The 22,319-nt window shown below is 41.9% G+C and overlaps 2 protein-coding genes across 3 annotated transcripts in view; one reads left to right on the top strand and one right to left on the bottom strand.

Moving 5' to 3' along the window:
- The window catches only part of LOC138765360 (polymeric immunoglobulin receptor-like), a 47,167-nt gene extending 32,973 nt beyond the window's left edge, over positions 1-14,194 (top strand). For both annotated transcript variants that reach the window (XM_069942412.1, XM_069942404.1), the window contains exons 3-5: positions 5,486-5,839; positions 10,825-10,924; positions 13,983-14,194. In XM_069942412.1, the coding sequence (XP_069798513.1) occupies positions 5,486-5,839; positions 10,825-10,924; positions 13,983-14,016 (488 nt within the window). In that variant the 3' untranslated portion in view covers positions 14,017-14,194. The remainder of the gene's footprint in view (positions 1-5,485; positions 5,840-10,824; positions 10,925-13,982) is intronic.
- LOC138765348 (zinc finger protein 112-like) overlaps positions 1-22,319 on the bottom strand; it is a 106,670-nt gene that overhangs the window by 39,115 nt on the left and 45,236 nt on the right. The window lies entirely within an intron of this gene.

Below are 22,319 nucleotides of genomic sequence, written 5' to 3'. Positions count from 1 at the left end.
AATTCAGTGCCTGAAGTCTGGGCAACATCCGAGTAAATCTTCTCTGTACTCTTTCAATATAACTATATAAAAATTATAGCTTAGAAACAGGCCAACTTGGCCCTTCTAGTCAATCTTATTGATATTTTCCTGTAGTATGTGATCAAAACTGCACACAAAATTGCAAATTTGACCTCTGTATTCCCAGATCCCTCTGTTCCACTGCACTCCTCAGTGCCCCACCATCTGCTATGTATGTCCTACCTTAGCTTGCCCTTCCAAAATGCAACACCTTGTCTGCATTAAATTCCATCTGCCATTTTTCAGCCCATTTTTCCAGCTGGTCCAGATATCTCTGCAAGCTTTGAAAGCCTTCCTCACTGCCCATAACACCTCCAATCTTAGTGTCATCTGCAAATTTGCTGATCCAATTGACCACATTATCATCCAGATCATTGATATAGATGACAAACAAAAATGGTCCCAACACCGATCCCTAAGGTACACCACTAGTTGCAATCCTCTAGTCTGAGAAGCAGCCATCCACTACTGCTCTCTGGCTTCTCCGGTATAACCAATGTCGAATCCAGTTCACTACCTCACCGTGAATTCCGAGCACCTAAACCTTCCTGACCAACCTCCCATGTGCGACCTTGTCAAAGGCCTTACTAAAGTCCATGTAGACGACACCCACAGCATTTCCTTCATCAACTTTCCTGGTAACCTCCTCGAAAACGTTTGTAAGACTGGTTAAATATGACCTACCACGCACAAAGATATGCTGACGATCCCTAATCAGTCCAAGGCTATCCGAATAATTTATAACTTTGCAATGCCACAAAGTGTACGATCATACACTTTGGTAAAAATAAATGAACAAACTATTTTTTAAATGAGGAGAACATTGAAAATTCCTAGATACAATGGGATCTGGGAGTCCCTGAGCAGGAGAACCTGAAGGTAATTGTGCAGGTTGAGACGGAGGAGAAGGCAGCAAATGCAATGCTGGCGTTCATTTCAACAGAACTAGAAGATAAGAGCAGGGATGTGATGTTAAGGCTCTATATGGCATGTGAGACTTCACTTGGAGTAATATGAGGAGTTTTGGGTTCCTCATTAAGAAAGGATATGCTGGACCAACATTTCCACCCCCCCCCCCCCCCCCCATTCGCAACCTAACTGTACCACAGCTCTGTTCATCCAATCTGGACCGGTTGGATGCCCAGTCATACTACCCAGCCTTAGAGAGAGTTGTGTTCACCATGAGGCCGACAGCCTGCCCCCGCGACACTTATCCCCACTCCCCTCCTGAGGGGTGTTTTCAATACGGCCGGGACCTAGCATATTCTCCATTATTGACAATTCCTTGGCCACTGAGACAGTTCCAATTTGCTTCAAGCATGCTGTGGTCCAGCCCCTCCTGGAAAAAAACCCAACCTAGAACCCCACCCCACCCAAACATTACAGACCTGTTTCTAAATTTCCATTTCTGGCAAAGCTCCTCGAAAAAGTTGTTCTTAGCCAATTGTTCCCCTTGCTACATCATCTTAAATCCCACGTATTAATTTAAAAGTTTAATGCTACACTTAGAATGGTGGCCTAGTACCACACTATTACAGGGCCAGCGATCGGGACCGGCGTTCAAATCCTGTGCTGTCTGTAAGGAGTTTGTACATTCTCCCCACGTCAGCGTGGGCTTTCCCCAGGGGCTCTGGTTTCCACCCACCCTTCAAAGCTTTACGGGGGTGTAAATGGGCGGCTCAGGTTCGCGGGCCTAAAAGGCTTTATATCAAAATTTTTTTAATATCTGCTTCCACTATTACCCTGTTCTAAGCACCCACTACTTGTGTGTAACAAAAAGTTAGCCCCACACATCTCCTTTAAATGTTCCTCCTCTCACCTGAAATACATGCCCTCTGGTATGTGACATCGATGGGTTATAGATTCCGATTGTCCACCCGACCAATATCTCTATATCAAGTCTCCCCTCAAGCTCTGACACTCCTGAGAAAACAACCTAAGTTTGTCGAACCTCTCCCCACAAGTCACCCCTTCTAAACTAGGTAGCATCCTTGAAATCTTCTTCCAAAGCCTTCAGATCCATCCTGTTATGGAGGGGATGTGGGTGGGGAGGGCACTAGAATTTCATACAATACTCCAAAATAATGTTTTGCATCTCTGCGACATGTCTTCCTTGCTCCAATACTCAATACCCAGTGAAGGCAAGAACACCTTTTCACCCTGTCCACTTGAGGCTGCTGGCAGAGATCAATGGACTCAACCCTCAAATCATTGAGGACCCCTAGAACCCTGCGCACAGCATCTTTCAGCTGCTCTCATTGGGGAAGGGACACGGGAGGATCACAACCAGCACCACCAGGCTGAGGAACAGCTTCCTCCCACGGGCAGTGAGAACAGTGACCAACGACGAGAACTGCTTACACTAACCCTCCGAGACTCTCATAATCATGAAACAAAAAATATTTATTTATTTATTCGTATCTACGAATTCTTGTCCTGCTTATGTATTCTTTGCTTGTATGTGTTTTTTTTGTAGGTTGTGATTCTGTGTTTTGCACTGAGGACCAGGGAACGCTGTTTCATTGGGTGGTATTTATGCAATTGTGTGTGTGAGTGCGTGTTTGTGTGAGAGAGAGTGTGTATGTGTGTTTGTGTGTGTTTGTGTGCGTGTGTGAGTGAGTGTGTGTGTCAGAGTGTGTGCGTGTGAGTGTGTGTGTGAGTGTCTGGGTGTGTGTGAATGTGTGTATGTGTCTGAATGTGTGGGAATGAGTGCGTGTGTGTGAAAGTGTGTATGTGTCTGCTTGAGTGTGTGTGTGAGTGTGTGTGCATACGTGTGTAGGTGTGTGAGTGAGTGAGTATGTGTTTGTGCATGTATGTGTGGGCATGTGTGAGTGTGTGTGTGTAAGTGTGTGTTTGAGTGAGTGTGTGTTCGCACGTGTGTGTGAGTGTTTGTGTGTGAGTGAGTGTGTTTGTGTGCGAGTGAGTGTGTGATTTAGCATGTGTGAATCTGTGTGTGAATGAGTATGTGTGTGTTTGTGTGTGTGAGTGTAGAAACATAGAAACATATAAACATAGAAGATAGGAGCAGGAGTAGGTCATTCGACCCTTCGAGCCTGCTCCGCCATTCAACGAGATCATGGCTGATCTTAAAGTTCAATACCCCGTCTCCGCCTTCTCTCCGTAACCTTTACTACCCTTATACTGAAGAAATAGATCTAATTCCCTCTTAAATATATTTAATGAACCTGCCTCTACTGCCCACTGTGGCAATGAATTGCACAGATTCACCACCCTCTGGGTCAAGAAATTCCTCCTCATCTCGGTCCTAAATGGTTTGCTTATTATCCTCCAACCATGGCCCCGGGTTCTGGATTTTCCCATCCTTGGAAACATCCCATCTGCATCCATTCTGTCCAGTCCTGCCAGAATTTTATAGGTCTCTATGAGATCCCCTTTCAATCTTCTAAACTCCAGCGAGTACAATCCCAAATTGCGCAATCTTTCCTCATAAGTCATTCCTGCCATTCCAGGTATCAGCCTGGTGAATCGCCTCTGCACTCCCTCCATTGCAAGAACATCCTTCCTTAGATAAGGTGACCAAAACTGCACACAATACTCCAGGTGGGGTCTCACCAAGGCCCTGTACAGCTGCAGTAAGGTATCCTTGTTCCTAGACTCAAAACCTCTTGATAGGAAGGCCAACCTACCATTTGCCTTTTTAACCGCCTGCTGTACCTGCATGCTCGCCTTCAGAGACTGGTGTACAAGTACCCCTAGGTCTCTCTGCACTTCCCCATCTCTTAATCTATTGCCATTCAAATAGTAATCTGCCCTCCGGTTTGTATCACCAAAGTGGATAACCTCACATTTATCCACATTGTAGTACATTTGCCATGGATCTGCCCAGTCCCTCAATTGATCCAAATCACACTGGAGCTTCCTGACCCCCTCTTCCGTGCACACAACCCCTCCTAGCTTAGTGTCGTCTGCAAATTTGGAGATATTACATCCAATCCCCTCATCCAGATCATTAATGTAAATTGTGAACAGCTGGGGTCCCAGTACAGATCCCTGTGGCACCCCACTGTTCACCGCCTGCCACTCAGAAAACGAGCCATTTATCCCAACTCTCTGTCTTCTACCTGCCAGCCAGTTCTCAATCCACATCAATACCTTGCCCCTAATCCCATGAGCCTTGATTTTGCATGCCAAACATTTATGTGGGACCTTATCGAAGGCCTTTTGGAAGTCCAGGTACACCACATCCACTGGCTCTCCCCCATCTATTTTACCTGTCACCATCTCAAAGAATTCCAATAGATTTGGCAAGCACGATTTACCTTTTGTAAATCCATGTTGACTCTGTCCGATCCCTTCTCTGCTAGTCATATGCTCCGCTATTACATCCTTAATAATGGATTCCATCATTTTGCCCACTACTGATGTAAGGCTCACAGGCCTATAATTCCCCGCTTTTTCTCTACCCCCCTTTTTAAATAGTGGGGTAACATTAGCTACCTTCCAATCCATGGGTAATGATCCTGAGTCTATCAAGTTCTGGAAAATAATTCTTAAAGCATCTGCTATCTGAATGGCCACTTCCTTAAGTACCCTAGGATGTAGATTATCAGGCCCTTGGGATTTATCTGCCTTCAATCCCATCAATTTCCCCAAGACCATGTCCTTAGAGATACTGATTTCTTTCAGTTCTTTCAGTGTGTGAGTGAGTGTGTGAGTGAGTGTGTGTATGTGAATGTGTGTGTGTTGGTGTGTATGTGTGTATGTGTCTGTGTGTGTGAGTGAGTGAGTGTGTGTTTGTGTCTGAGTGTGTGTGTTTGAGTGTGTGTGTCTGTGTGTATATATGTGCGCATGTGTGTGAGGGTGTGTCTGAGTGTGTGTGTGTGTGAAAGTGTGTGTGTATGTGTGTGAGTGTATGTGTGTGTGTATGTGTGAGTGAGAGTGTGTGCACGTGTCTGATTGAGTGTGTGTGTGTGTGTGTATGTGGGTGTGTATGTGAGTGAGTGTGTGTATGTGTGTGTTTGAGTGTGTGTTCGCACATGTGTGTGTGACTGTGTGTGTGTGTGTGTGTGTGTGTGTGACTGTGTGTGTGTGTGTGTGTGTGTGTGTGTGTGTGTGTGTGTGTGTGTGTGTGTGTATGAGTGTGTGTGCTTGCTAAGCTAACTCAACACAAGGCAGTATGTGATGCCAATGGTGTGATGGCGAGAATCAATGAAACATTCACCATTGCTCCCCATGTGTGTCAGGCCTAGTGCGTGGGCCATCAGCCCTGCATTGAGGTGTGGGCTGACCATCACCCAGTACTCCAGAGGAGCTATGACCCCATGTGGATTGAAGACCTCCGTTCTCTCGATCCTGAGTCACATCGAGGTCTAATTCAGTGCGAGGAGACTCAGCTTGCCTGAGCATCCCTGCTCATTCTCCATGGTCTCAGAGTCCTAACGTCCAATATCTGTCCTTCCCACAGCTACTGGAGAGCCTAGATCAGTGGTGACTGGAACCAAGGGAGCTTCAGTCATTCTACCCTGTCTGTTCACACTGCCCCATGACATTGACACACGTACAGTCACCTGGATGAAAAAGAATCCCTACCACCACATCATCACATTCCGACTCAAATCTAATGGATCCTGGGTGGCAGAAGATGGTGCAACTCGCTATGATCTCCTTGGGGACCCAAAACAGGGAAACGCCTCCACCCGAGTAAATCAGCTGAGTGTGCAAGACAGTCACAGCTACCTGTGCTTGGTGGAGTCGCTGAGGTCACAACCCAATCTTCAATACCTGTCCCAACGCGAAGTACAGCTGCTGGTCACGGCCGGTAAGAAACAGTGTACAGCGCGGGCTGAGAGTAGGGACAGAGGGAGGAAGGGAAGGAGGGAAACCTGGGAGGGAGGGAGAGCGGGAAAGAGAGAGTCCCATCTCTTGGGACTCATCAGATACAGCTTTCACTTGGTTTTAGGGTTGAGTCGACAGAATTCTGAGCGTCATTGATTGAGTAGACAGAATCTTATTCACAGAGTAAAAATATTACATACAACAGGTTATGCCTTTGATGTGAGAGGGGTTAGTCTTCAATAGTGATTTGCAGGGCAAGTCTATTTACATTGAGCATGGCGGGGTGCCTGGAACATGGTGCCAGGGGAGGAGTGGAAGAGAATGCCATAGTGGAGTTTAAGAGTTTAAGAGGGTTCCCTGTGCAGGGAACAGAGGGATATTGAGTCAGGACAAGACAGTAGAATTTCAGTTCAATTCATGTTCAGCATTGATTTCTGGGGCTGCTCTCTACATTCTGGCCTGAGTCCCGAGTGTTAGAATGGACCCACATGCAGACCGGGAGGATAATTGGCTTCTGTAAATGATCCCCAGTGTCAGAGTGGGTGGAAAAATCGAGTTTGGAGTGATGAAGGATATGGGGGATGCAGGGAGAGTTTAAAATGAGATGAAGGGAGGATGTGTGTTCAAGCTGGCGGCTGATGGACAGTATGGACCAGGGTTGGGGAAGGGGTGGAAGGGCCTTCTCCCTCACTCCGTCTCTCAGTGGGTTCTGACCTCAGAGCAAGTGAATCTCCGCCAGATGGTGAGTCACACAAGTGGGCTGCTCTGTCCTGGATGGGGGTCAAGCCTCTCGAACGTTATTGGTGCTGCACCCAGTGAAGAACTTTCCATCGCACTCCTTGAGCTTTGTCAGGGACTTTAGAGTGAACATTGTAGCACCGTCCAGGCCCTTTGGCCTACGATGCTGTGCTAAATCATGTAAACTAACTCCACATCCCTCCCTCACAGCCACTGATCCCTCTAAGCTGTGTGGGTGCGCGGGCGCACACGTTTTGCGACCAGCACACAAAGTAGTTCTAAGGACTGCATGGAATAAAATCTTAACTAAATATGTTACTTCATGGAACGCCATCATACTTGCACTATATTAAAACATGCCAATACAAGTTTATTCGTCATGATGTGAGAGGGGTTAGTCTTCAGGATGTACCAAAATGATCTTGAAACTATTGCAAATTTACATTTGCACAAGCATTCAGGGCACACATACTTTTGTCACAGGGAACAAAAATTTGCACAACATAAGATTACTGTTCGCACTAAAAATTAGCGGGAATGTTGGATAACCTGGCATTTTTCTTGCATCCATGTGTAGTTATGAGAGTCTTTTCAATGTCCCTATTGTTCCAGTCTCCAGCACCATCCCGGCAATCCATTCCAGACACTCACTACTCTCTGGGTGAAAAAAAACCATCTCTGATATCTCCCCTAAACTTTCCACCCCTCACCTTAAGCCAGTGGTTTTCAACCTTTTTCTTTCCACTCACATCCCACCTGAAGTATTCCCTCTGCCATCGGTGCTCTGTGGTTAGTAAGGGATTGCTTCAGGTGGGATGTGGGTGGGAAGGGCAGGTTTGAAAATCATCCCTCATTGACTCGTTATGTGCAGGGTTTCAGAACTCCAAAGCAAATGGACCAATGACAATTTTTTTAAGCCAAATATTTCAGTAACAATTGGGTCCAGAGCAGTGGTTCTCAACCTTCTGTTCCCACCCACATCCCACCTTAAACAATCCCTTCCTAATCACAGAGCACAGATTGCTTCAGGTGGAATGTGAGAGGAAAGTTAAAGGTTGAAAATCAAGGCCTTCAACAGATGTGTTCTGGGATTGGCCATTGCAGCCCTGGGGGAAACATTGTTGGCTATCCACCCTATCTCCGCCTCTCATAATCTGATGTAACTCCATCGAGTTACCTCTCATCCTTCATCACTTCAAAGAGGAAAGCTTAACTTTCCTTATAAGACCTGTTCTTAATTCCAGGTAGCATGCTGGCAAATCTCCTCTCCATCCTTTCCAAAGTCTTCTATAATAAGGTGACAAGAACTGAACACAACATTCAAGGAACAAAATACGGCGGCGCTGCCGGAGATGCTGTAATGGTAGCACTGCCACTAGTGCGGACTTGGGAGAGTGGGGAGCGGGGACATAGCGCTGCCTCAAAGGGTTCAACTGCCCGGTCCTAATGCCAGTGACTCCATACAGGATTTAAATGGCCTGTTAGAGGAGCTAACCACGGTGTCAGATCAGCGAGGGGCTCAGCGGCCAAAGAACCCTTCAGGATGGTGACTGCAACAGCAGAGGGGTTCAGCCGCTGAGGGGCCTAAAGGCAGCTCACAGCCGGGGTGGGGGGGGCCCGCACAGGCTGCTGGTGACTGGCTCTTGGGAGCCGGGATTTGAGTGGGTGCTGAGGGCAAGAAAGGCTCCTGAAGCGTCTTGGGTGCTGAAGGCTTCCTGAACATATCGGAGGTTGGATCTGCAGCTTGGGTTGCAGGTTAAACAAACTGGAGTTTATGTGGGTGAAGAGGCTGTGGCAGAGCTGGAGGCGAATCCACAGTGTGACGTCCTAGACCAGCAGCAATGGCAATTCACCAAGACAGTGTTATTTTAAAACACTATATTTATTAATAACTACTTGACATTAGTCAAATCAAATCCAAATATGCTCAAATGTGTGTGTGTGTGTGTGTGTGTGTGTGTGTGTGTGTGTGTGTGTGAGAGAGAGAGAGAGATACCCAAACCATGGCAGCTTAGGCGCAAATCTGGCAAGTCATTCCAAAGTTCAGTCTTAGAAATCCATTGTCCAAATGCAGACTTTTGAACAGATGCACAGAAGAAATCGCAAAGGACTTGAGTGATCAGGTTGCCAAAAACTCATGATTCCTTGGCGAGTTGCTTCCAGAGAAATGTCCTTTCGTACGAATGGTTGTCACAACTCTCCTTTTCCTTGCATTGGGGAAACGAAACAAGTGACTTCCACGATGCTTCCAGAACCTAGGTATAGATCAATCAAAGTGACCTTTCCTTTGTTCACAGTGGGGTTCAATAATCCACCTGACAGGAGAATCAGCTGAATTGTCCGTTACCACACAGAGTCATTCCAGCTCCGTGTTCACGAGATAGTTGCTGATCACAAAGGGGGTGTATCTTTAATGCTCCACTCTCACCACCTGAAAAAAAATAATTTGTCCTCTTTCCTCTTCAAAGCAGCGAAGTTGGTACATCCTGTACAAATTGTTCCCAATGGTTGCAACCCTACTAACCCACAATGCATGAAATGGGAACTCATAAGAACGAGTCTCTGAAGGGACTCTCTTTTGCTTTTCTTTCTCTTGTACTGCAGGGGGTGCCAAGTGACACACATGGCGACTCTTTGCCTTATGAAAGGCAGAAAGCAATTTTGTGTAATATTACATGTTCTGACCTATTACATGACAAAAAAGGAATCACGAATCTTGAAGAACACCATAAGATGGCTCCCGCACTGCAGGATACCACGATTGCACCTTCTGGTTCAACCAGTTTCGACTGAGAGGCGGATGACCTGGCAGAGCTGAACATGATGAGCAGACAACGAGACTATTTCTGGAGGTGGTCGGCGATTGGCAACTGGGTGGCACAAACATCACTCACCACTGGGCGATTTCATTTTCACAGCAGCTGGCAACATTGTGTCTTCACTTTTAGAACATACACAGGGGAATCCACAGCACAGTACAGGCCCTTTGGTCCACAGCAGACAATAACTCATAAATCCTTGTTGAGTTGCTCCCAGAGAACTGTCCTTTCATACGAATGGTGGTCAGAACTCTCCTTTATTGTGCAGACCCAATAACCTACTCTAACAACTGCCTAACCTTCCATTTTCCTCAGTTCCATGTACCTATCTAATAGTCACTTAAAGGATCCCATTGTACCTGCCTCCATTACTTTCCATGCACCCACCACTCTCTCTGTGTGAAGAACATCCCCCTCCTGTGCTTACTCCCAAGTACCTTAAAACCATGCCCCCTTGGGTTAATCATTTCAGCCCCTGGGAAATTGCCTCTGGTCGTCCGCACGATCAATGCCTCTCCTTACCTTGTACACTCTTATCAGGTCACCCTTCATCTTCCCCATCGCCCCAAGGAGAAAACCAAGTTCACTCAACCTCTCCTCATGAAGAGTGCTCTCCAATCCAGGCTGCAACCTGCACCCTCTTATTAACATCCACATCCTTCCTGCAGTGAGGTGACCTCAAGTGAATAGGTTTTTGATGCAAGTTTGTTGAGGGGAGGTATTTTTTATAAATTTAAATTTAGATGTACAGCACGGTATCAGGTCCTTCTGTTCCACGAGCCTGTGCCATCCAAATACCCCAATTTTTACTTGTATGTTCTGATGAATGGGAGATCGGAGCTCCCAGGGAAAGTCCACACAGATTTCAGATTTATTGTCAGAGTATGTACATGATGTCACATACAACCCTGAGATTCCTTTCCCCTGCAGGCCAGGCAGAACTGCCACTAATTGGTAGTTCAAAAAACACTCTACATAATGTACACGTAAGCAAATAAAAATAACGAATGTAAACAAACTGACGAGAATTTTTAAAAAATCAATAAAATGCACAAGTAATAGCCCTGAAATGAGCCCCTGATTGAATTTGTGGTTGAGGAGTTTAACGGTGGAGGGGGAGCAACTGTTCCTGAACCTGGTGGGTGCGAGTCTTGTGGCACCGAGACCTCTTTCCTGATGGCAGCAGCAAGAACAGAGCGTGGTGTGCACAGGGAGAATGTACAAATGTCTTACAGACAGCGCGGGATTCGAACCCCGGTCCTGATCGCTGGCGCTCTAACCGCTACACCAACCTTATCACCTGCTTTTCGGTAACATCTTCATCTGTTGCCCGCAGAGTTTGATGAATCGCCTTCGCGTTATTGATCGCTCCCTTTCACCTGAGTCTGATTTGACTTCTCTTCAATCACAGTGTTTCCTCCCATCACGATGTTGTGGTTCTACCTTCCACTTGGTCTGAAAGCCCTTGCTCTTTTTGTAATGTGGATCGTTTTATGCAGCGACAGACGAAGGTACGTGATAGGGCTGGGAGGTAGTTTAAATGTCTGAAGTGTCTTTTATTCCAGCTGAAACTGGACCTCACCACGAGGCATATAGAGCATCACAGCAGGGTGAAAGCCCTGCACCTCACCATGTTGTGCCGACCTATGGACACCAACACCACAACAATCAAACCCTTCCCTCCCTCACACCCATTCTTCCATCCATGTGCCTATCGAAAATTCACGCCATTCTCTGCCGAAAGACATTGCTCCCGAAATCCCTATCAAATTCAGTGGTGACTACCTTCTCTTGTAGGTGATAGTTTACTGTAAGAGAACTTGCACAGCTCTGTCCCCTCCCTATTATACCAGCCTCTAACATCACCCCCGGCAATGCATTCCAGGCACCAGCACTCTCCGCGTAAAGAAAAACCTTTCTTCTGACTCCTTCCCCAAACTTTCCTCTACCCACCTATAACAGATTTCTTCTGGCATTTGCATTTTGGGCAAAAAAAGGTGCTGTTCTTCCACCCTATAAAAGCTCCTCAAAATTCCGTAGACCTCTATTATGTCGCATCTCAAAGAAAAGCCCAAGATCCGTCAACCTTACTTCATAAAACACGACCTCCAAACCAGGCCACATCTTGGGAAAAATTCCTCTGCACCTTCTCCCATGCATCTACATCCTCTCTGTAATGAGGCGACCAGAACTGAATGAAATACTCCAAGTGTGGTTTAACCAGAGCTCAATCCATCAACTAACGGAGGCCAGCAAGTCATGTTTCTTTTTATCCATCTGATCAACTTCAAAGGCGAACTAGAGGGGTTGATGGACCTGGACACCAAGGTTTCTCTGTTTCTCTACACTGTTCCTGCTCAACTTTGACCTTCCAAAGTGCATCACTTCACACTTATCCAGGTTGAACTCCTTTAGCCATTTCTCCACCCAACTCCACATCCTGTCCACATCCTGGTGTTACCTATGATAACCTTCTCCACTATCCACAGTACCTCGACTCTTTTCAAGTCACCCTTCTGGTCTCTCTCTCTCTCCTTCTCATCCACTAGTTCCTATCATGAAGACCCTTCTCTTCAAACACCTTGCCCAGGCCCCTGTTACCCTATTCTTTTCCCTTTCCTCACCTTCTCCACCTGCTCTGTAGCCTCCCACCCGACTCCCTCTTCCCTTATCACACCACCGTCCCTCCCTCAACTGCTTTCAACAATCTCCTCCTTTTAGCAGCTGTCCCTCCACTACTGTCCCCTCCTCGCTCTAGCTCACTGGTTCCTACTTTGTCTGCTTCCCCCCAACACCGCCTCCTGCCACCACTCCATGCCCCCTTCTGTCTGTCATCCTTCACCCCTTCTTGGTCATCCATAGAATCATGGAACATTGCAGTATGAAAAAAATGCCATTTGACCCTTCTGGTCTGTGCCAACCAATAAAACTAACCTGCTCTCATTCCATAACCTTCCAAACCCCTCCCATCCATGTATTTATCCAATTTATTTTTAAAACTCAAGATTGAATCTACATTCACTACATCAGATGCAGCTCATTCCACACTCCTACCACTCTCTGAGTGAAAAACTCTCCCCTAATGTTACCCTTATACCTCGCCCCTTTCAGCCTCAAGCTATGACCTCTCGTATTTATCTCCTCCAATCTAAGTGGAAACATCCTACTCAAATCTACTGTCTATACCCTTCATAAACTTATAAACTTCTATCAAGTCTCACCTCATCCTTCTTCACTCCAAGGAGTATAGTCCTAACCTGTTTAATCTTTCCAGGTAACTCAGTTCCTGAAGACCCGCAACATCAAAATCTCATCTGCACTCTTTCAATCTTATTGATATCTTTCCTGCTGCTGGGCGCCCAGAACAGTACACAATATTCCAAGTGTGGTCTCACCAATAACTTGAATAACTTCAACATAACATCCCAACTCCTATACTCAATACTTCGATTTATAAAGGCTAAGATGCCAAATGCTTTCTTTACCACACTGTCCACATGCGACACCATCTTCAGGGAACAATATATATGTTTTCCCAGATCTCTTAGCTCCTCCGCACTCCTCAATATCCTACTATTTATTGTGTACGTCCTACCCCGATTTGCTCTTCCAAAGCACAACACCTCAAACTTATCTGCATTAAATTCCATCAGCCATTTACTGGCCCAATTTCCCAGCTGGTTCAGATCCCTCTGCAAGCTTTGAAAATCTTCCTCACAGTCCACTATGTCACCTATCTTTGTGTCACCAGCAAACTTGCTGATCTAATTCACCACATCATCATCTAGGTCATTTATATATGGTCCCAACACCGATCCCTGAGGCACACCACTTCACACAGGCCTCCAGTCTGAGAAGCAACCATCCACCACTACTCTCTGTTTCTTCCACCAAGCCAATTTCAAATCCAGTTTGCAACCTCTCTATGTATAGCTATAATGTCCTAACCTTCTGAACCAACCTCTCATCACTGACTGACCCCTCCCTCACTCTTTAACACCTTCAGTCTTCCCTTTCCATTCTCAGACCTGAAGCAGAGGTTTGACCTGAAATGTCGACCATCTATTTCCCTCCATGGATGCTGCCCGGACTGCTGAGTTCTTCCAAGAGTTTGTATCTTGATCTGAACACGAAGGATTTGCAGGGGTGTGGGGAGAGACAGACAACAGGGACAAGCGGAAGAACTCAGAGATTTAAATTTAAGTACAAATGTTTAAAAATTTAAACATACAGTATGGTAACAGGCCATTTTGGCCAACAAGCCCGTGCCACCCAATGAACCTACACCCTCAGTACGTTTCGAAAGGTGAGAGGAAACTGGAGCCAGCCTACCCCCCTCCCCCCCACCCCGGGGAAAAGCCACGCAGACATGAGGAAAACAGCGCGGGATTCAAACCCCAGTTCTGATCGCTGGTGCTGTAAAGGCATTGCGCTAACCATGCTGCCTTCAGGGTCTGCCTTAAGAAAGGCCCCTCTCCATACTGTAACGATTCAGTGAATGAATGGGCAAATTTGTCCTTCCTGTACAATCATCGAAGCTCATTTTAATTGGTCTTGTTCCGTTCACAGAAAGGAAGAGGACAGATCCATCACTGGAAGCTGAGAAGCACAAATTTTCATTCACACGCCTGCCTCCGCATTGAAAATGTCCACTGACCTAAGCTGTGCACCTGATTGCAATAGTCTGTGGTGTGATCCATGGATCCAAGGCCAAATTGTAGCTATTCAGAATGGCTGTGGAATGAATATGCCATCACTTCCAATTAAAAGTCTTAACAAATGCCTGGATGAGAAATTTGAACCTTTTTATTTGGAGTGGGTGGGGAAGAGTAGTTAGGGAAGGTGGAGGTGAAGGGTGCAAAGGGTCGGGGAACAGATGATATGAAGGTAGGCGGAGAAGCAGGTAGTGTTGAGGAAATAGGGATGCTGTCAAATGACAGATTAGAAAAATAGGCGGAGAAGTGGCAAATGAAATACAATGTTAGAAAGTGAACGATCTTGCACTTAGGTCAAATAAATAAACGGGCAGACTATTTTCTAAATGGGGAGAAAGTTGAAAATACCCATATGCAAAGGGAACTAGGAATTTGTCACAGATGCACGCCCTCGCAGGCTTTGAATAGGGCAGTTCGTCACTGGTGTGATGTTATGGAGGCAATGTTCGAGTGCAAAAAACCCGTATGTGCAGGCCAACAGATGGGAGCATTGTGGTCGCCTGCAGGGAAGGAGAGAATCAGGCAGAGTGGGGGGTATGGCTAAGAAGCACAGGCTGGGATGGCCCGGGCAGTAGCAAGAAAAAGTATACCAGTAACTTTGGACACCCATACGAAGCGATGGAACGCAAGAAATGCACAGTGGGGCTCCTCTGAGAAATAAATAGGATGTACTTTTGAAGGTTTTGCAGCTGTATTTACAAATTGAGGGAATTAATTTGTAGATGTTTTCCCAAACCTTTGAACCTTGTTAACCTCCTTGGAAGTACAAAAAGATACAAGTGGTCAGAGCCGTATGGTGAGGGGTGTCCTCTGGCAACCAGGTCTCTCTTTTTGTTTTTGCTTACTGTTCTCAATCTTTTCTTTTTCTATGCTTTTTTTCTTATTTCTTTATTTGCTTTTTTTTAAACTTTATTTATTTGAAGAATCATTAATAGAAATACAAAATACATTCCATAAAGAAAATTTTATATGAGTATATATTTAAAAAATTAAATTAAAAAAAAACAAGAGAAAAAAATAAATCAATCAAATCCCCAACCCCCTCCCACCCCATCAGCCAACTCTCTTTAGGAGAGCTAAAAATATATAAACAGAAACTAAAAGTATATAATAAATCAAAATATATCTAAATGCACATATTCCAAATACGGTTACCACTTATTAACAAAAAAAGAATAATTGCCATGCAGATTATATGTAATGTTTTCCATAACAATACCTTTCAATTCATTCTGCCATCGCATTTTATTAATCACTATCTTTCCATGTACTTGCTACACATTTTCGAGCTACAGACAATGCTAAATGTATAAATGCAATTTGAAATTTAGCCAACCCTAATCCCCTTAAAGGAATCATATAAATCATTTAAAAAATAGATGGATCTAATGGTAACTTAAAATTATATAATTTTTCCAAAATTAACTTAATTTCATCGCAGAATTGTTGAACATGCACACAAGACCAAACAGCATGTAAAAAAGTTCCAGTACATACACCACATCTAAAACAAGAATCCAAATTAGTAAAACCATATTTTTTCAATTTCTCTGGGGTTAAATACAGTTGATGTAGAAAGTTATAATTAACCATTCCATCCGCACATTCGTCAATTTAGTAACTCTATCATGACACGTATCTGCCCAATAATCTTCTGGAAAAACAAATGCTAAATCATTTTCCCATTTAAGCTTAGACTTTTCCCATTCTGACTTATCCATATTGTCTTGTAATACTTGGTACATAACAGAGATATAACGCATTTTTGGTATAGAAGAAATCAAAGACTCGAATTCCGTCAATACAGGTAAAATCATCTCTCTAGCATACATATTTTCCACCAAAGATCGAAGTTGATAATAAACAAATAAAGAATTTTCAGCAATATCAAAACGTTCTTTCAATTGATTGAAAGAAAGAAAATGCCCTTCTACAAAACAATCCTGTAATGTTTTTATAGCCATAGAATCCCAACTTTTAAAGTGACTACTAAACATTGAAAAAGAAATAAGCTGGGAGGAGTCACGTGATGGAGTAGTGACCGGTCGGGGAACTCCAGCCCTCTCCAGAAAAGTTAAAAAAAGGTAGAGAAAAAAACAAAGTCACTAACACAGAAACCATAACAAAGTGAAAGTGAAAGTGTGGAGAAAATGGCAGCGAAGAAAGAAAAACCAAAAACAACGGGAAGAAAAGAAGGAAAGACGTCGGAAGAAGAAGGTGAAGGCCTTACCGGTACGAGGAGGCCCGCCGTGGAGAGAGAAGCCCACTTCCCGAGGTCAGTCGAAGCCCCAAACTCGGGACTACAAAAATGGCTCACGGAGCCAAACAAAAGTGCACAATCGCGCATGCGCGAGGCACAAGACAAAAACAACACCGACGGGAGGGGGGACCAGCTGAGGAGTAAATCTCCACAGCTGAAACAGACAAGTACAACATGACAGCAAGACTCTCAACAGGAAAACAGAAAATAACAAGAACAGGAAGGAAGAGAATAAAAATAAGAAATCAAAGAAACATCAGATGACCAACCCAGAGGAAGAAGACCAACACCAAGACACTTCTAATAAAAATGAGAAGACCAAAAATACCCAACAAAATAAAACAAACAACCCAACAAGAAAACCAGAAGAGACAGAGGTAAAGGGCACAGATCCTGGAGTGGACTCAGAAGAAGAGGAGGAAGAACACAGAGAAATGGAAGATGAAGGGAAGGGCAAGTACATGGATATATTTTTTTAAAGAATATATGGAATCAGTAAAAGAATGGCAGTCACAAGAATTCAGTGAAATAAAAAGAATAAAAGTACAGAAGAAAAAGTGAATAGATTAGAGATGGTCATGTCAGATATAGGTAAAACAGTGGACAAGGTGGAAGAACGAGAAACAGCCATAGAAATGGAAGTAGATGACTTAAAAAAGAAATTAGAAGAATCTGATAAAAAAGTTAAAGAGGCACAGGAGCTGTTAGCTCAGAAGATAGATATAATGGAAAATTATAATAGAAGAAACAATATAAAGATAGTGGGCCTTAAGGAAGATGAAGAAGGCAAAAATATGAAAGAATTTATAAAAGATTGGATCCCCAGGGTCCTAGGAAGACCAGAATTACAGGAAGAAATGGAAATAGAAAGGGCACATAGAACATTAGCCCCGAAACCACAACCACAACAAAAACCAAGATCCATTCTAGTAAAATTCGTAAGATATACAAGAGAAAATATATTGGAGAAAGCAATGAGGAAAATAAGAGAAGACAAAAAACCACTGGAATACAAGGGTCAAAAATTTTTTTTCTATCCAGATATAAGCTTTGAACTCCTGAAGAAGAGGAAGGAGTTTAATACAGCAAAAGCTATCCTATGGAAAAAAGGATATAAATTTATGTTAAAATACCCAGCGGTACTGAAAATAGTTATTCCAGGGCAGCAAAACAGACTATTCTTGGATCCGGAGGAAGCACGAAAATTTGCAGAACAACTACAAAACAGGCAGAGAGATGAAGAGATGTAACAAGAACAAAAATGACAATATATATGTGTGTATGTAGGTATATATATATGTGTTTGTGTGTATGTATGTATATGTGTATATAAAAAAGAGTATAGGTAAGAACTAAGAAGGGAAAGAAAGGGAAGAAATGAAGTAAGGAGGGAATTAAGAGAGTGACCTTTGTTATATATGAAGATTAAAATCTTTTCTGGGGGGGCTGGGTGGGGAAGAATAACAGTCACTGCGAAATCAGTTGACGCTTGCGAGCGGGTTCGCAAATCCAAATGGAGAGGGGAGATGTGGTTGCCCGACAAGGGACAAAGGGCAACTCAGAAAGGGGAGGGACTATTGGGGTTAAAGGAATTTTAGGTAGGGGAATAGTGGAAATATTTTATGTTTTAGAAATGTTGTCTTATAATGTGTTCAAAAAAAAACAGAAATGGATAAGAAGGGAAGGTGGTGATGAGGAAACGGAAAGGAAAGATAAACAAAGTATGAAATGGCTATGTTGAACTATATGACTTTAAATATTAATGGAATACATAACCAAATCAAAAGGAAGAAACTGTTAAATTTACTGAAAAAAGAAAAAAATTGATATAGCATTCGTACAAGAAACACATCTAACTGAAGTGGAACACAAGAAATTAAAGAGAGATTGGATAGGACATGTAACAGCAGCGTCGTATAATTCAAAAGCCAGAGGAGTAGCTATATTAATCAATAAAAATGTACCAATCAAAATAGAAGAGGAAATAATCGATCCAGCAGGGAGATATGTAATGATAAAATGTCAGATATATTCAGAATTTTGGAATTTACTCAATGTATACTCACCTAATGAAGAAGATCAAAAATTTATGCAAGATATCTTTTTGAAGATAGCAGATACGCAAGGGAACATACTAATAGGAGGGGATTTTAACCTTAATTTGGACTCAAACATGGATAAAACTGGAAAAAAAACTAACAGAAAGAACAAAGTAACCAAATGTATAATTAAATCGATGCAAGAAATGCAACTTTTGGATATATGGTGGAAACACCCAAAGGAAAAGGAATATTCATACTATTCGGGTAGACATAAAACATACTCAAGGATAGACCTATTCCTGTTATCAGCCCACATTCAAGGGAGAGTTAGAAAAACGGAATATAAAGCTAGACTATTATCGGACCACTCACCCCTGTTATTGGCAATAGAGCTAGAGGACATCCCACCAAGAAAGTATAGATGGAGATTAAACTCCATGCTACTCAAAAGACAAGATTTTAGAGAATTAATTGAACGACAAATTAAAATGTACTTTGAAATAAATACGGAATCAGTGAAAGTTAAGTTTATACTATGGGACGCAATGAAAGCGTTCATCAAGGGCAAATAATAAGTTATGTAACTAAGATGAGGAAGGACTACAATCGGGAAACAGAACAGTTGGAAAGGGAAATAGTAAATATAGAAAAAGAATTAGCAATAAAGGAAGATACAACTAAAAGAAGAGAATTGGCAGATAAAAAAATAAAATATGAAACACTACAAACATATAAGGTGGAGAAGAACATAATGAAGACAAAACAGAAATATTATGAACTAGGTGAAAAAACGCACAAAATCCTAGCATGGCAGCTTAAGACAGAACAAACTAAAAGAATGGTATTGGCATCAAGGAAAAAGGACAAACAAATTACATATAATCCAACAGAGATTAATGAAAACTTCAGAGAACTACGAGCAACTATATCAAACTGAAAACGAAGGGAAAGAAGACAAAATAGATGAATTTCTAACTAAAATTGAACTACCGAAATTACAAACAGAGGAGCAAAATAAATTAATAAAACCATTTGAAATAGAAGAATTACAGGAGATATTAAAAAAACTACCGAACAATAAAACACCAGGAGATGATGGATTCCCAATAGAATTCTATAAAACATTTAAAGACTTATTAATTCCTCCCCTCCTGGAAGTAATCAACCAGACTGATAAAACACAAAACATACCAGATTCATGCAAAACAGCAATAATTACAGTAATACCAAAGATGGGGAAAGATCCACTTGCACCAGCGTCATATAGACCAATATCTCTACTTAACACAGATTATAAGATAATAGCTAAACTATTAGCAAACAGATTGGCCGAGTATGCACCAAAAATAGTAAATCTAGACCAAACTAGATTTATTAAAAAAAGACGAACAACAGACAATATCTGTAAATTTATTAACTTAATTCATGCAGTAGAAGGAAATAAAACTCCAACAGTAGCAGTTGCTTTAGACACAGAGAAGGCCTTTGACAGAGTAGAATGGAATTATTTATTCAAAGTACTACAAAAATTCAGTCTACCAGAGAAATATATTAATTGGGTTAAAGCATTATATAAGTGGCCATTGGCGAAAGTGACAATAAATGGATATATATCAAAGCAATTTAACTTAAGCAGATCAACAAGGCAGTAATGCCCACTATCACCCTTATTGTTCGCGTTAGCTATAGAACCACTAGCAGAATTGATAAGAACAGAAAATAAAATAAAAGGGATAAAAATAAAAGAGAAGGAATATAAAATCAGTCTATTTGCAGATGACGTTATAATATACTTAACAGAACCAGAAATATCAATAAAAGATTACATAGGAAATTGAAGGAATATGGAGAAGTATCGGGGTACAAGATCAACGCAAATAAAAGTGAAGCAATGCCAATGAATAATGCGGATTTCACAAAGTTTAAGAAAGAATCGCCATTTAGATGGCAAACACAAGCAATGCGATACCTAGGTATACAACTAAATAAAAACCTCGGCCATCTATATAAACTCAATTACCATCCATTAATGAAAAAATTACAAGATGACTTAGAACATTGGAAAGACTTACCACTAACACTGATAGGAAGGATAAACTGTATTAAAATGAATATTTTCCCAAGGATACAATACCTATTTCAGTCATTACCAATACACCTAACAGAGAAATTCTTCAAGGAGTTAAAGAAAATAATAAGGAAATTCTTATGGAAAGGGGGGGTGGAACCGAGGATAGCACTAGATAAATTAACAGAATGGTACAAACAAGGAGACTTACAACTACCAAACTTTAAGAATTATTATAGAGCCGCACAATTAAGATACCTATCAGATTTTTATCAAACAAGGGAAAAGCCAGACTGGACCAGATTAGAACTAGATAAAATAGGGGAGAAGATACCTGAACATATACTATATAAATGAGATGGAAAAATTGGTGCAACGTAGGAATTCACCGGTATTGCATCATCTGGTCAACATTTGGAAGAAGATTCATGTAGAAAGGAATAAAACAAATTACAAACTACCAAAACTAATATTGACGCAAAATCAGATAATCCTTTTCACAATAGATAACCTTTCCTTTAGAGAATGGGAGAGAAAAGGGATCAAAAGAATAGAAAATTGTTTTTTGGGAAATAAATTATTATCCTTTGAACAAATGAAGGATAAATATAATATAACTCACGATACAATGTTTGCATACTACCAACTGAAAACCTACTTGAAGGACAAATTGGGAAGCAGTCTGAGGTTACCAGAGGGAAGTAATTTTGAAAATGTGATTACAGACACAATGATAATTAAAAAGTTTGTAACAAACATGTACATCAAACTGCAAGAAAAGGAGAACGAGGAAACAAATGGTAAACCTAAACAAAAATTGGAACAAGATTTAAATATAAAGATAAAGAATGAAACATGGGAGAAGTTATGCTCCAGAACTATGAGAAATACAATAAACACGAGGTTACGCATGATACAATATAACTGGATACACAGGCTATACATCACACCTCAAAAGTTAAATAAATGGGACCCAACAGTATCAGACAGATGTTTTCGCTGTAAAAAGGAAACGGGAACAACAATTCATGCAATTTGGACATGTGAGAAAGTGGAAAACTTTTGGGAAGTTATTAAATAAAATCACAAAAAGCAACATACCAAAAAATCCAGAGATCTTTCTTCTAAGTAATATAAGAAATAAAGAATTTGGACTCGATTTGGATGGAGCACAAAAAAGATTTGTTATGATAGCCTTAGCTGTAGCAAAAAAATGTATTATGTCAACCTGGAAATCAGAAGAGAGCCTGAGAATACAGCAATGGTATATAGAAATGAATAAATGTATTCCATTGGAAAAAATAACATATAATTTAAGAAATAACATCACAATATTTGAACAAATATGGGAGCCGTACATGAAATACAATAGAGAAATCCTACCGTGGACTTCCACCACCTAAAATGACAGAAGGAGATGATAACGAAAAGAACTGACTCAGTAAAATTTCTTGTTTGTTTTTATTAAGTGACAACATTGTTTAACAGGTTTAATGTATCTTATAGATTGAACTTCAAATAAATGGGAAAGGGGGTGAGGGAGGGAGGGAAGGGAGGGGGGAAAAGGGGAGAAAATGACACTGTATATATTCAAGAAGAAAAATGTCTGTATGTATCTTGGTCAATATGGTTTATAGTGTGAAAAATAATAAAAAAATTAATAAAAAAAAGAAAAAGAAATAAGCTGATTATTATATAATGGAGTTAAAATTGACAATTTACCTTTTGATCCTAAAATCTTATTTATTTTAATCCTTAGTTTCAATAAATGTTTTAATATCGGCATATTATATTCCCTCAACAAATTTACATTCCATCAAA

The sequence above is a fragment of the Narcine bancroftii genome, chromosome 1, assembly GCF_036971445.1.
Source record: "Narcine bancroftii isolate sNarBan1 chromosome 1, sNarBan1.hap1, whole genome shotgun sequence".
Taxonomy (NCBI): Eukaryota; Metazoa; Chordata; class Chondrichthyes; order Torpediniformes; family Narcinidae; genus Narcine; species Narcine bancroftii.
Note: the sequence above shows the minus strand (reverse complement) of the source record. Positions and strands in the feature narration are given on the sequence as shown.